This window comes from Pseudorca crassidens, chromosome 2, assembly GCF_039906515.1.
Source record: "Pseudorca crassidens isolate mPseCra1 chromosome 2, mPseCra1.hap1, whole genome shotgun sequence".
NCBI classification, from domain to species: domain Eukaryota; kingdom Metazoa; phylum Chordata; class Mammalia; order Artiodactyla; family Delphinidae; genus Pseudorca; species Pseudorca crassidens.
Genome location: NC_090297.1, coordinates 143,935,327 through 143,948,964, shown reverse-complemented (window position 1 = coordinate 143,948,964; position 13,638 = coordinate 143,935,327). Strand labels below are relative to the sequence as shown.

General features: G+C 43.9%; 1 protein-coding gene and 1 pseudogene across 9 annotated transcripts in view; both read left to right on the top strand.

The window, feature by feature from the left end:
* Nucleotides 1–5,132: 5,132 nt before the first annotated feature.
* Nucleotides 5,133–5,765, top strand: LOC137218943 (small ribosomal subunit protein uS8-like; annotated as a pseudogene).
* A 5,095-nt stretch (nt 5,766–10,860) lies between these two features.
* Nucleotides 10,861–13,638, top strand: part of FLVCR1 (FLVCR choline and heme transporter 1) — a 38,418-nt gene continuing 35,640 nt past the window's right edge. For all 9 annotated transcript variants that reach the window (XR_010941267.1, XR_010941268.1, XR_010941269.1 and 6 more), the window contains exon 1: nt 10,861–11,853. Coding sequence is in view for 5 of the 9 variants with exons in the window: in XM_067728994.1 (XP_067585095.1) it covers nt 11,116–11,853 (738 nt within the window). In the remaining 4 variants the exon portion in view is untranslated. The remainder of the gene's footprint in view (nt 11,854–13,638) is intronic.

Here is a 13,638-nt window from a genome sequence, read left to right as displayed (position 1 = left end):
TTGATAAAATGAGCAATAAGACAATGGCTGAGGATAAAAAAAATCACTGAACATGTTTTGCCTGCCTAAAAGTAGTTCTATAGATAATTATTAAAAAAAATTAAAGCCTACTTAAGTTTATATTAAAACTGCAAATATAATGTTGAAGTCATCATTAAACATGTAATGTTGACATAAATGGAGATGAACTCTAAGAAAAAAAAAAAAAACTATTATCTAGGTACTTCAGAGAGAAGCTAAAACAGAGGATATGGGGGAAGGCCTGTCCTGGGAAGGCCCCATAATGTCCTGCTCCGTTACAAGTTCAGGATTTTCCTTGAAAACAATTTCAAGTCTGTTGTAATAGTCATGCACAAGTTTGTTAGTCCTTGAGTGCATGCTTTGATTTTATTCCAATCAACAGGTTTTGGGAAGGCCCAAGGAATGGCTTCATGTAAAGTTTTTGGTATTTCTTTGGCTTCAGAGCTGTCAGCTGGCATGAAACATTGAAGATCCTCTAAAGGATTATTCCAGCTAGTTTTAGCCATCCAAAGTTGGGCGATCAGGAAACACAAGCTCATAGATTTGAATGACAATGTTAAATTCCTTTGCAAAATGGTGAGGGTTCTCAGTAAGCTTGGAAATCCCTTTGGCTATAGCTAGCAATTCTGCCTTAGTCCCAAGTATGTAAATCAGATTTAAAAGGGTGCTCTCATTATTAGGTTTCAATTTAAATGTATGATTTTGTCTATTTATTTATGTATTTATTTTTTGGCTGCACTGCACAGCTTGCAGGATCTTAGTTCTCTGACCAGGGATCGAACCCGTGACCCCTGTAGTGGAAGTGCGGAGTCCTAACCATTGGACCATCAGGGAATTCCCTAAACCTGTGAGTTTGAATTGGTTGAATGAAAGAGGTTGGGGGTGGAGGATCAAGGGAGGCCTCAGGGTTTGGGGAGTAAAAAGGGAGTTCAGCAAGGGAAGAGGAAAAGAAGGAGGGAGATGGGGGGAAGTGTGGAGGACAGACTTGAGGAGCTGGAGGGGGTGACAGAAGAGTTACCAGTCTTTTGTAACTGAGAAATCTTTTTCAGAAAGTTTAGAATTTGTGTCTTGGAAGGAACCGATTTGGGGATCAAAGAATTGTAATTCAGGTCACATAGATTCTGATAGCAACCTAAACAGCGTCCTGCTGGGGAGTAAAAGTCAGGAGCTTTTAAAGGCAAAGACGGGAGATTTGTATTACAAAGAATTTTAATTGTAGTTGGAGGCAGAAGCTAGTGTTGACTAAACAGGTTTGATAAGGCTAACACTAAAGGGAGGGGAAAGTCCGGTCCATAACTGTGACAAGTTTCAGGTGTTCTTGCAGAGTCCTTGGAATATTTGTGGTTTGGCCCAATTCAGAAGTCCATGGTTCCATCCGTGTGTGAGGTTCACCTCCTTAATGGGTTCCTGGCTCCATTTTAAAACCCCTTGACATAAGTGAATCTATTTTATTTCACATTTCACCAAACCTTACCAAGGTCTTACTTCATTCCCACTCTAAGGTTATAGGATACAACACTAGGCATGCACAATTGTGGCCAACTATGTAAAATTAAATTTAAACTGTGTTTAGTTACATTTCAGAAGGACAGAGGCATGATTTAATGTGTAATATAGATTAAAATTTTACAATAATGGAGCAGGCTATCTTCCTAATGTTAGTCACTGCCATCTAAAAGCATTTACCAAGTTACGTGCAAGTGATTCCATACAGCATGAACTGCCAAGTAAAAAGCCTTTTTAAGTACTGAGGGAGTTATAAAATAAGATACTATATAATACAGTCCCTGGCTTTAGCAAGCTCAAATCCAGAAAAGGGATAAAATATGCAAAGGGAAGCTAAGTAACATTGCCAGGAAGAGTTCGGCTAGTGGCTCTAATAGTGCTACGAGGTCAGAAGAGAGAGAAGTCTGTAGGGGCTCCAGTCATGGAGAAAGACTAAGGAAGGAGGTGGGAGCTGAGCTGACTTGGACCCTAAAGGATGGGTAGTTAGGCCTAACTGAGAGAATATGGAGAGCAAATCTTAGCAGATCATGAGTTCGATTGCATGATAAACATGCACATGGCATCCTGGCTGCACTGCGAGGATTAATGTGGTGTGATTTATTTTCTGCTCTGCCAGTCCTCCTCTGCTCTAGTTATTGTCTCCACTCTACACTCAGCCATGCCCAGCTCCTTCATCACTCCTGACCAAAGGGGCACTGTCTTAGCGACCTCACCCTCCCAAGCCTGGACATGAGGAATTTGACTTGTTATGGTAGTGTGAAAGAATTGCAATCCAAAATAGAACTGGAGGAGATAAAATGGAGAATCTTTCGCGTGTGCCCTCAGGAAGACAAAATTAAGGACTAAGAGACTGATTTCCCGTAAATGACTGATTTATCAAAAACTGATAGTGTGGGAATTTTCTCAGATGATGGGGTTGGATCCGGAGATTGTCTCCTATTGACCTTGGTAAGTTTAGCCAGAGGCAGGCAAGGAAGAGGACCCAGATGGTATTGGTCTCACAAAGTGGACTGAATTGAGCTTTGTTTGCATGACTTGTTGGCCTGAAACAAATAGACTGCTAGATATTTTTCCAGCAAAGGTGGGATTATTCAGATCAGTAGAGAATCGCAATTCAGGGTCTGCAACCATGGCGAGCCACATGCAAGTTCCCTGTACAGTAAGGAAAGGAGAATGCTTTTATTGAGGGGAGAAAGAAGTTGGGAGGGCTATAGTAGACAAAGAGTCCGTGGCTTTTCATTGGCTGAGTCCTTTTCAGGAAAGGAGTCTTTCTTCTTCCTGTTGCGTTCTGCTGTTGCTGCAGGGTGTGAGAGCGCCCCCTGCTGGTCTCCCAACTCTATTTAATTGCGGTTTCTGTTTATTAATTTTTTTGCTTACAAGAAAATGAAGAAATCATAATATTTTTGGTAATGTTTTTGTAATCGTAATAATCAGTATGAATTTTGTTAGTTTAAATATATGAATGGCTAAGAGACCCTGATATATTAGAGAATCTGACTTACTAGACTTGTGATTTTAATTTATGTTTAATTGCTATTCCACTTGTAGTTTTTTTTGTCCTTTTGTTTGTTTGTTTACGTATTTATTTTTGGCTGATCCGCACAGCATGCAGGATCTTAGTTCCCTGACCAGGAATCAAATCTGTGCCCCCTGCAGTGGAAGCATGGAGTCTTAAACACTGGACTGCCAGCAAAGTCCCCCATTTGTAGTATATATATATATATTTTTTGGTGGTACACGGGCCTCTCACTGCTGCGGCCCCTCCCGTTGCAGAGCACAGGCTCCAGACGCGCAGGCTCAGCGGCCACGGCCCACGGAGCCAGCCGCTCCGCGACACGCGGGATCCTCCCGGACCAGGGCACGAACCCGTATCCCCTGCATCGGCAGGCGGACTCCCAACCACTGCGCCACCGGGGAAGCCTCACTTGTAGTATTTTTATTGGAAAGCTCTGTATAGGGAAAACTCTTCCTCCCATGTGTTTCTTCTTTACTCTGACACTACTATCACACTGACAACGCTTCCGACACCAGATGTGTGGGATTTTTTTCCATGTCAAGCAATTCTGTGACACCCTCTGAGTGTCCAACAATTCAACTCAATTTTGACACTGTCTACCTGGAGATAGCATCAGATCCCACAGGTAAAGATCTCAGTCCCACAAAACTGCTCCTCTCCCCACTTCGGATGACAAATAAATGCAAGTCCAGGTTGTCGCCTGTGCTTCTGACTAATTGATTGACTCTAAATCAAGGTTCCCATTATCCCATCCTTGGTTTCGATTAATTTGCTGGAGCAGCTCACAGAACTGAGGAAAGCAGTTTACTTACTGTTTACTGGTTTATTATAAAAGGGTAAGATGAACATCAAGATGGAAGAGATGCAGAGGGCAAGGTATGTGGGAAATGATGTGGAGCTTCCATGTTTTCTCCAGAAGCACTACTCTTCCATACCTGCAGGTGTTCGCTGGGTGTTAGAGAAACTCGCCTAATCCAGTACTTTTGGGATTTTTATGGATGCTTCATCATGTAGGCATGATTGATCATTAATTTCATTTCCAGCCCCTCTTTCCTCTCTGGAGAATGGGAAGTGAGACTGAAAAGTCCAAGCTTCTAATCATGGCTTGGTCTTTCTGGTGGCCAGTCCCCATCCAGCAGCCCACCAAGAGTACCTCATTAAAAGTGACTAATGATACTGCTATCACCCGGGAAATTCCAAGGGATTTATCAACTCTGTGTTAGGAACTAGAAAGACCAAATATTAAAACAAAAGATGCTCCTAGTGCTCTTATCAACTAGGAAATTACAAGGGTTTTAGGAGATCTGTGCCAGGAATGGGGTGAGGGGCAGTGACAGAGACCGATATATATATATATATATTTCTATTATCTCACAGCTGTAAAAGAGTTTCTTTGCAAACAGTATTTCACTGTTTAAGAAAATCTGTTTTAATCAAAAATTTTGGACTTATTAAGTTTGTAAGTAGTGTTTAAAATACTTCGGATGATTTGTTTTGTTAGATTTTTAGCAGTGGTGCATTGGTAGATGTAGCATTTGCCAGTTTCACTGTGTACATATTCCCATTATGGTCAATTTCACGCTACCTACATGATGTCACTGAAGCTGAGATTGAAATTAACAACTTTAATAAATTTTGTATTGATTTAAACACAAGTAACCATGTTTTCTTTTGTTTTCCTGAGCACAAAACGCTCCCTTAACATTAAAAAACAAAGAAAATAAGCTCAAATGACTATGGCTGGGGGTAGGGGAGCCATCAGGGGTAAATGTGTGAATGGAAATCTCTTCTTTAAATTTGTTGTTATGAATCTCACCATCTTTTTTTTTTTTTTTTTTTTTTTTTTTTTTTTGTAGTACGCGGGCCTCTCACTGTTGTGGCCTCTCCCGCTGCGGAGCACAGGCTCCGGACGTGCAGGCTCAGCAGCCATGGCTCACGGGCCCAGCCGCTCCGTGGCATGTGGGATCTGCCCGGACCGGGGCACGAACCCGTGTCCCCTGCATCGGCAGGCGGACTCTCAACCACTGCGCCACCAGGGAAGCCCGAATCTCACCATCTTTAAAACCAACATGCCAAATCTGATAAATTCATTCAGGTAAAGGGAATAGGAACAAGATGTAATATGGATAATTTAGTGTGATTTGACATTGGTTATACTTAAATCACTCAATAGGCAAATTTTAAGCCAGATTAAGAGAGGCAGGATCTAATTTAGTAAATCCGTGGAGATGTTTTAGGGCAGAACGCTCTTCCCACTTCAGAATTAAATCCCTAGCACATCTGCACAAAAATGTACACATGGTTTCCACCATCTTTCCGTGCCACTACAATGGTAGGCATGAATGTCCTGGCTGATGCTCTCAGGAGCATCAACAATGCCAAAAAGAGGCCCAAATGTCAAATCCTTACTAGGCATCGCTTCAAAGTCATTGCCTGGCTTCTAACTGATGTTGAAGCATGGTGACATTGGTAAATTCAAAGTCATTGATGATCACAGTGCTGGGAGAATTGTGAACCTCCTGGGCAGTTAAAGTGTGCAGTGATCAGCCCTAGATTAGGTGTGTAACTCAAAGATCTAGAAAAATGGCAGAATAATCTGCTCCTATCCTGTCAGTTTGGTTTCATCGTGCTGATGAACTTAGCTGACATCATGGACCAAGAGGAAGCAAGACAAAAACACACATAAGGGAAAATCCTTAGGATTCTTTTTCTAGGAATGTAACGTATAGATACAGATAAATCACTTCAATGGGGGGAAAAATACACCACGGGAGGATTCTGATTTCCAGCTTCCTCCATGCCTCTATTCCAACTTAACCTTTCCACAGCGTAGAACAGCATTGCCTTGGCCACTCAGGTGAACAGACATGGTAATAGTGGTGCCAACTGAAAACAATGTTGCTAAAATTTACCTGTCTCCATGAAACATGGATTTTACATCTAGGGACCTTGTTCTGGTTTGTATCTTACCCTCTTAGACTTCAGGAAACCTTTGCTCAGGAATAGCCACATCACTGTTAATAGTATCTTGGACCTTGTCTCCTGGGTGTCACTCAGATCTCATATCACTGAACTATTACTCATTCAAATTGGTCTGACTTGGCATTTTCACATCCATAATGTAGCTCAAACTCATCTTGACTCCCAGCCAAGTGATGTTCTCAGTACTGTCCTCTATGGCAGAGGTTAAGGTTCGTGTTATGTTATATATCCATGATATAAAGTATGATTCATGCCTAAACTGGAACATAAGTATCTACCACTGAAGCCTCAAGAGAGAAGAGGCAAGGTTAAGAGATTAAAATGATAATACAAAGAGATACTGCTGAACTTTCCCCTTTCTGTACTCCATTTGTTCCTTTATGGAACTTTGTTGAAAGAGGCATACAAATTTTGTCAAATCCTTTCACTGGAAATATCTTACTTTTCATAAATCATAGAAACTTAAAGTCAGAAAAAATCTTAGATCTAACATAGCTCACTTTTCCATGGAGTTTGGGAATCTTATCTACAACATACCTAGTCCAACACAGATATTTCATCTAACTCTTGTCTAGATATGTCACGTGGTGGTGCATTCAACAGTTGGCCACTTCCTTTTATTTATTTATTTATTTTGCAGTATGTGGGCCTCTCACTGCCATGGCCTCTCCCGCTGTGGAGCACAGGATCCGGACGCGCAGGCCCAGCGGCCACGGCCCATGGACCCAGCCGCTCCGTGGCATGCGGGACCCTCCCGGACCAGGGCACGAACCCGCGTCCCCTGCATCGGCAGGCGGACTCTCAACCACTGCGCCACCAGGGAAGCCCTGGCCACTTCCGATGACAAGAAATCTCCCTCTTGTGAGGCTAAGAGTAATTAGCATTTGCCATTGTGTACTGCCCTTTAGGGACATCCTCAGCGCATCTTCCAGAGAGGGACTTTGCCACCATAAATTCCGTCTAAAAGATCTTGGAGTAGCTCCAGGACAATCCAAGCAGGTTTAAATAGACAAGATGGGATCAAATCTAAGATAACACGAGAATGTGATATGACTTTGAGGAGACATGAGTTGATAATAATGGCTATAGATAATATTTTACTGAGTATTACTGTACATCAGGGATCAAGGAACCATTTAAGTACTTTATATTTATTAGCCATTTATTTCTTACAACCATCTCATGAAAAATATTGTCCTCATTTTCTCTGTTGGAACTGAGGCACAGAGTAACTAGTCCAAAGTCATGCAACTAGTAAGTCAAAGAGCTAGGATTTGAATCCAGGTCATTTGGCTCTGGAGCCTGGATCCTTAACCACTATAGTAGACTATCTCAATAACTGTAACTAAGGATGCGTAAACCGGGCTTCCCTGGTGGCGCAGTGGTTGAGGGTCCGCCTGTCGATGCAGGGGACACGGGTTCGTGCCCCGGTCCGGGAAGATCCCACATGCCGCGGAGTGGCTGGGCCCGTGAGCCATGTCCGCTGAGCCTGCGCGTCCGGAGCCTGTGCTCCGCAACGGGAGAGGCCACAACAGTGAGAGGCCCCTGTACCGCAAAAAAAAAAAAAAAAAAAAAAAAGAATGCCTAAACCATGTGCGAGGTGTTATTTACTCACTTAATCCTCACAACAACAATCTAACGAGGCATGTACTATTACAGAATAGCTAAGTAAATTGCCCAAGTTCTCACAGCTTGTGAGTACTGAAGTTGGAATTCAACTCCAGGTAGCCTGGCTCTAGATCTGATACTCTTCTCCACTATTCTAGATCCTCTTGGTTATATGCTCCATGTAGATGATGATGGTGTCAGATACAGAACTTTGTTAAGTGCAGGGAAGACAAATGACAAGGTGGAAAAGAATAAGATAGGCACCAGCTGGTAAAAGCCTGGAGGGAAATTTTTTTTTTTTTTTTTTTTTTTTTTGGTGGCGCCGAGCAGCATGCAGGGATCTTAGTTCACCCACCAGGGATCGAACCTGTGCCCCCTGCAGTGGAAGCACAGAGTCTTAACCACTTGACCGCCAGGGAAGTCCACCATGGAGGGAAGTTAGATGCTAACTGGTATCCGGGACACTCAGAGGACTCCCAACTCCCAACCCCAATCATTCTTGCTAAGGACATAGAGAAGACAAATTATCTCTGAACAGATGGAGCCTAAAGAATCAGAAAGAATGGCCTCCCTGCAGGAGTACATTCAGGAAGCTGCCTCTGTGCAGAAAGGAAAGTTATCTTTCCAGTCTGGTAGAAGACAATCTCCAATCTTCACTGGATAATGGGGAAATGAAGCCTAATATAATTTGCCACTTTTTGGTTTCAGGAAGGGGGTGAGAAGTTTGCAGATACCTGAATGTTTACTGTGAACATGTGGATTGGAGGTACTACTGGGGCAAGTAAAGAAAGGTCCGTTTAAAATTCTACTCATTGGTGATGATCATTTTGAGATGTGTAGAAATATCAAATCACTATGTTGTACACCTGGAACTAACATGTGTTGTACGTCAATAATGCATCAAAAAAAAAGAATCAAAAATAAAATGAAATTCTATCCATTGGATTACTTTTTAAAAAAAATTATTTATTTTATTATTTATTTATTTTTGGCTGTGTTAGGTCTTCGTTGTTGTGCTCGGGCTTTCTCTAGCTGCAGCGAGTGAGGGCTACTCTTCGCCGATGTGCACGGGCTTCTCATTGCAGTGGCTTCTCTTGTTGTGGAGCACGGGCTCTAGGCGCACAGGCTTCAGTAGTTGTGGTGTGCGGGCTTAGTTGTTCCGTGGCATGTGGGATCTTCCCGGACCAGGACTTGAACCCGTGTCCCCTGCACTGGCAGGTGGATTCTTAACCACTGCGCCATCAGAGAAGTCCCTGATTCCCTTTCTGAACAGGTTTTTGTTGTGTGTGTGTGAGCTATGTAGAAGGTTTCATGGTTCGTGAAGGTATTAAAAAAAAAAAGCCTCAGAATAATGAATAGTGAGTTGTACTGAATATTAAGCAATGCAATTAGTTCATTTTTCAGAAATCCATATAATAGACATCTTAACTAAGAATGAAGTCCTTTGGATTCCACATTTATTTGTTCATTCAGAGGACATCACTCAGTCATCTAAAATAATATCTAAATCAGTGTTTAGAAAATCATATTTGCAGAGGAACTTTACAATTTTTTTAAAAAAGAAATGGATTCACTTTAAAAATAAGTAATTATTTAAAATGTCCAATGCTTGTTAGTTGCAGTCATTCAGTAAATATTTATTGAACACCTACTGCTAAGTACTGTTTCAGGTTCTCAGTATACAGCAACAGCAGCAAAGCAAAACAACTTTCAGCCCTGCCCTCACAGAACTGACGTTTTAGTGGGGAAGGAGGAAATAACCACCACCACCAACAACAAAATGACATTTTAGAGTGCTAAGCATTAAGAAGAAAAATGAAGGGGATTAGGAGTGGAATGTGCAATTTATATAGGATGACCAAGGAAGACATAAAATGCACATATTTCTTCAGGTTTAGGATTATGTAGTATTTCACCTGCACTGAGACGTATCTGATATATTTTTATATGCTACCAAAATAATGATGTTAAGAGGCAATAAAAAGAAAGTGTACTGGGTTTTAGAGTTCTAGGTAGCAACACTTTTTTAGAAAAATAAACTTATTTATTTATTTTTGGCTGCATTGGGTCTTCATTGCTGCGAGCAGCCTTTCTCTAGTTGTGGAGAGCGGGCGCTACTCTTCGTCGAGGTGCACAGGCATCTCATTACAGTGGCTTCTCTTCCTGTGGCGTACCGGCTCTAGGCGCATGGGCTTCAGTAGCTGCGGGGCTCCGCCTCCAGAGCGCAGGCTCAGTATTTGTGGCTCACGGGCTTACTTGCTCTGCGGCATGTGGGATTTTCCTGGACCAGGGCTCGAACCTCTTTTTCCTGCATTGGCAGGCGGATTCTTAACCACTAGCGCCACCAGGGAAGCCCTACCGTTTAAGATTAAATCCATTGTGAGATACCCCTAGTTTCAATTCCACTTTAATAATGAATACTTGGAGTCTTTTTTTTTTTCCTTCAAATTTAGTTTCCCAAGAAGTAGCAGGACTGACTTTTCCTGTAGTCCAGGAACACTTACAAGGCTACGTGTGCTCTTGAGAGTAGGCAATATGTCTCATTTTTATTTTTTATTCCCCAGAGTCCATGACAGTGTGGGGCACATACCTTTCAAAGCAAGTGTGGTGCTTGGAAGCCACTGAATGTGTGTCCAGTAAATACTAACTGCAAGTGTTGGTGCAAGGGAGAATGTTGAGCAACAGGGCCTGCTCAGGCACAGCACGTCCCAGAGATTCCAACTTCACAAGGGCAGATTTCTGAAGAAATCTCTTTATTTGGATCAAAATGCTTTCCGGTGCTCTCCCTCTGCCGAGACAGCACGAATTTATGAAACGTGCTCCTGTCTGCTCTAAAGGCAGCGTCCGATGTTGAGAGCTGCATTGGGCCGAGAGGCCAAGTTTTTCCTCTGCCAGTGTTAGACCTGTCCCTAGAGGAGCCCCCCTAGGTGGAGAGACTCATGTCTGCCTCTTTGTCTCCCCCGTTTCTCCTAGCCCCTCGTTCGCAGTCCCGAGTTGCCCAATCCAAAGCTCGCCTCCCGCCCGCCCACGCCCAGGTCGGAGGACTTCTGGCCACAGCATCCATCCAGAAGGAGAACACCTAGCGTAGACCTCCAGCTTGGCCTTCCTCCTCTACCGCCCCGCACACTCACTCCCGCCCCGCCCCTCCGGAAGCTCCCCGATTGGCTCCGGCGGGCGAGGGTGCCGCTGATTGGCCAGCGGGCCTTCACCGCGCAGTGACGCTGCTTTCTCCCGGCACGGCCTGGCCCTGAGTGACCGCCCGCCGGGAAGCGCACGGGAACGAGGACTTCGCCTGCGGGCTCAGGCAGCGCGGGTTGCAGCTCCCGGCTCAGACCGAGGCTCACTCGGCCGGGGAGAGGGTCGCAGGAGCAGTGGGCCGAGGGGTAGGGATTGGGGTGCAGGGAGGGCCTCGGGTCTTGGGCTGGGGGTGCAGGGCTGGGAGGAGGGCGGGGGCGCCAGGCGGCTCCGGGGAGCCCAGGGACATGGCACTGCCCGACGATGAGGAGGGGACAACGGTGGCGAACGGGCACCCGCCCGCGAACGGATACCTCCCGGTCCCGGGGGACGCGCCCGCTGGAAAGGTGAGCGCGGAGACGCAGAACGGGCCCAAAGCCGGCTGCCTGGCCCTGAATGGGGTCTCTCGGGACAGCCCCAAGGCCCCCTCGGGAGCTCTGGACAGGCCGAAGACTCCGCTGGCCCCGGAGGAGGAGACCCAGGCCCGGTTGTTGCCCAAGGACCCCGGCGAGCAGACGCCGGCGGTCGAGGGCACCCTGGTGCCCCGGACTGCGCTCTCCGCGCGGCGCTTTTTGGTGCTACTGATCTTCAGCCTGTACTCGATGGTGAACGCGTTTCAGTGGATCCAATACAGCATCATCAGCAACGTTTTCGAGGGCTTCTACAACGTCTCCTCGCTGCACATTGACTGGCTGTCCATGGTATACATGCTGGCCTACGTGCCCCTCATCTTCCCGGCCACCTGGCTGCTGGATACCAGAGGCCTGCGGCTCACCGCCCTACTCGGTTCCGGCCTCAACTGCCTGGGCGCCTGGATCAAGTGCGGCAGCGTGCAGCAGCATCTCTTCTGGGTCACCATGTTGGGCCAGTGCCTGTGCTCTGTGGCCCAGGTGTTCATCCTCGGCTTGCCCTCCCACATCGCTTCAGTGTGGTTTGGGCCCAAGGAGGTGTCCACAGCTTGCGCCACCGCCGTGCTAGGTAATCAGGTAAGGACTAGGGTAATAGATGAAAATCGGATCCCGAAGGACGGGATAAAACGTCATAGGCCATGTGAGCTAGGTATATGGATGGACCCTTAGGAGGCATTCTATAAATGAAGGGCAGGAGGTGAGCAGTCATAAAATAGGAAGCAGTCTTGGATTAAAGAGGGGTTTTGATTTATTTGTGAAGACAGACCTTTCAAAACCAGTTTAAAATGACTACCTGGTCATCTTTGAGAATTACCTGTAAAGTAATTAACTGTACAGGCCCATATCTAGGCCTAACATCATAGAAAACTTGTCAGTGCAATAATGAATGAGTCTAAAGTAGGTATTATTTTTGTCATCAGTGTATTCTTTGCAAAAGGAAGGTGCTGTGTTCTGGGAAGTTTGTTCTTATTTTGAGTGGTCCATGTAAACAGCTTCTGTTTAATTTTATATATTAGCAGTCAGCAGAGTGCCTGGTACATAACAGACATTTGTAAATGATCCCTAAATAAATCTAGTGATAAAGACTTCACAGCATTACTGAGTCCTATTACCAAATTTTAACGGTAAGAAAATGCAAGACAAATCATAGATCATAGAATCCATTGCAAAAGCGTGGCTTATTTTGCCAAGTCTCCATTAAACTGTTTCCTAGACTTGCCAACACCATAGGTTCAAATTCATTAGCGTTCCAGTAGCATTATTAGGTAGAATTTGTGTGTGTGTGTGTGTGTGTGTGTTTTAACTGCAGAATGGTCCTTTTACTGTAATTTAAATTTTGCATATGGAGTCCTATGATACTTTATGTAAATTATATCGAGTGTTCATTCAGCTCGAGGAGAATCAAGTTAAAAACCTGTATAACAAGGGACTTTCCTGCCGGTCCCATGGTTAAGACTTCCCCTTCCAATGCAGGGGGTGCAGGTTCGATCCCTGGTCAGGGAGCTAAGATCCCACATGCCTTGGTGCCAAAAAAAGCAAAACATAAAACAGAAGCAATATTGTAACATTCAATAAAGACTTTTTAAAAGAAATTGCTTAAAAAAAAAAAAAAGACCTGTATAACAAAAATGTTACCTCTCTCTATACATATATCATGTAGCTATGTAACAAAAGAATGTTACTCTTTTACTTCTGGTCTAACACTTGTTTCAAGATCACAGTAAGATCTATTTAAATTCCATGTAAAGACTAACTCTACATGTGGGCTTATTGCTTTATATTTATTTCCTTTAAAAGTACAGAAGAAGGAATAGCTTGAAATATAGTTGTATATCCAAAATAATTTGTGACTGATATTTTAGTTGGTTGCTTCCACATGTTTGGATAGGAACTGTTTCCTTCAACTATTTTTTCATTTATGAAATTATATGCAAGATTAATACTTCATTGAGCATGATGGAAATATTATCAACTCCATATCTATGGATTATCTATTTCATGGATAATAAATGGAAATGTTTTCTCATAGGCAGATTTCCCTCTAACACTTGGCACACCTCTGGGCCTTCCTCCCACATTCTCCCTAAGTGTTCGAATCCTTCCTTGACTCTAGTAGCTCTGCACTTGCTCACGACCCCCAAGTATGCATCTTTAGCCTAGATTATGGAGTGGTCATTCATAGTAATATTCAACATTATTGAGCATTCACTAAACCTGGCACCATGCTAAGTACTTTACACACATTGTTTCATTTAATTTCATTATGTAAGGTAGGAACTATTAGTCTCCTCATTTTATATATACAGAAGCTGAGACTTGAAGGGATAAAGTTATTTTCCAAAAGTCACACAGCTAATTAGC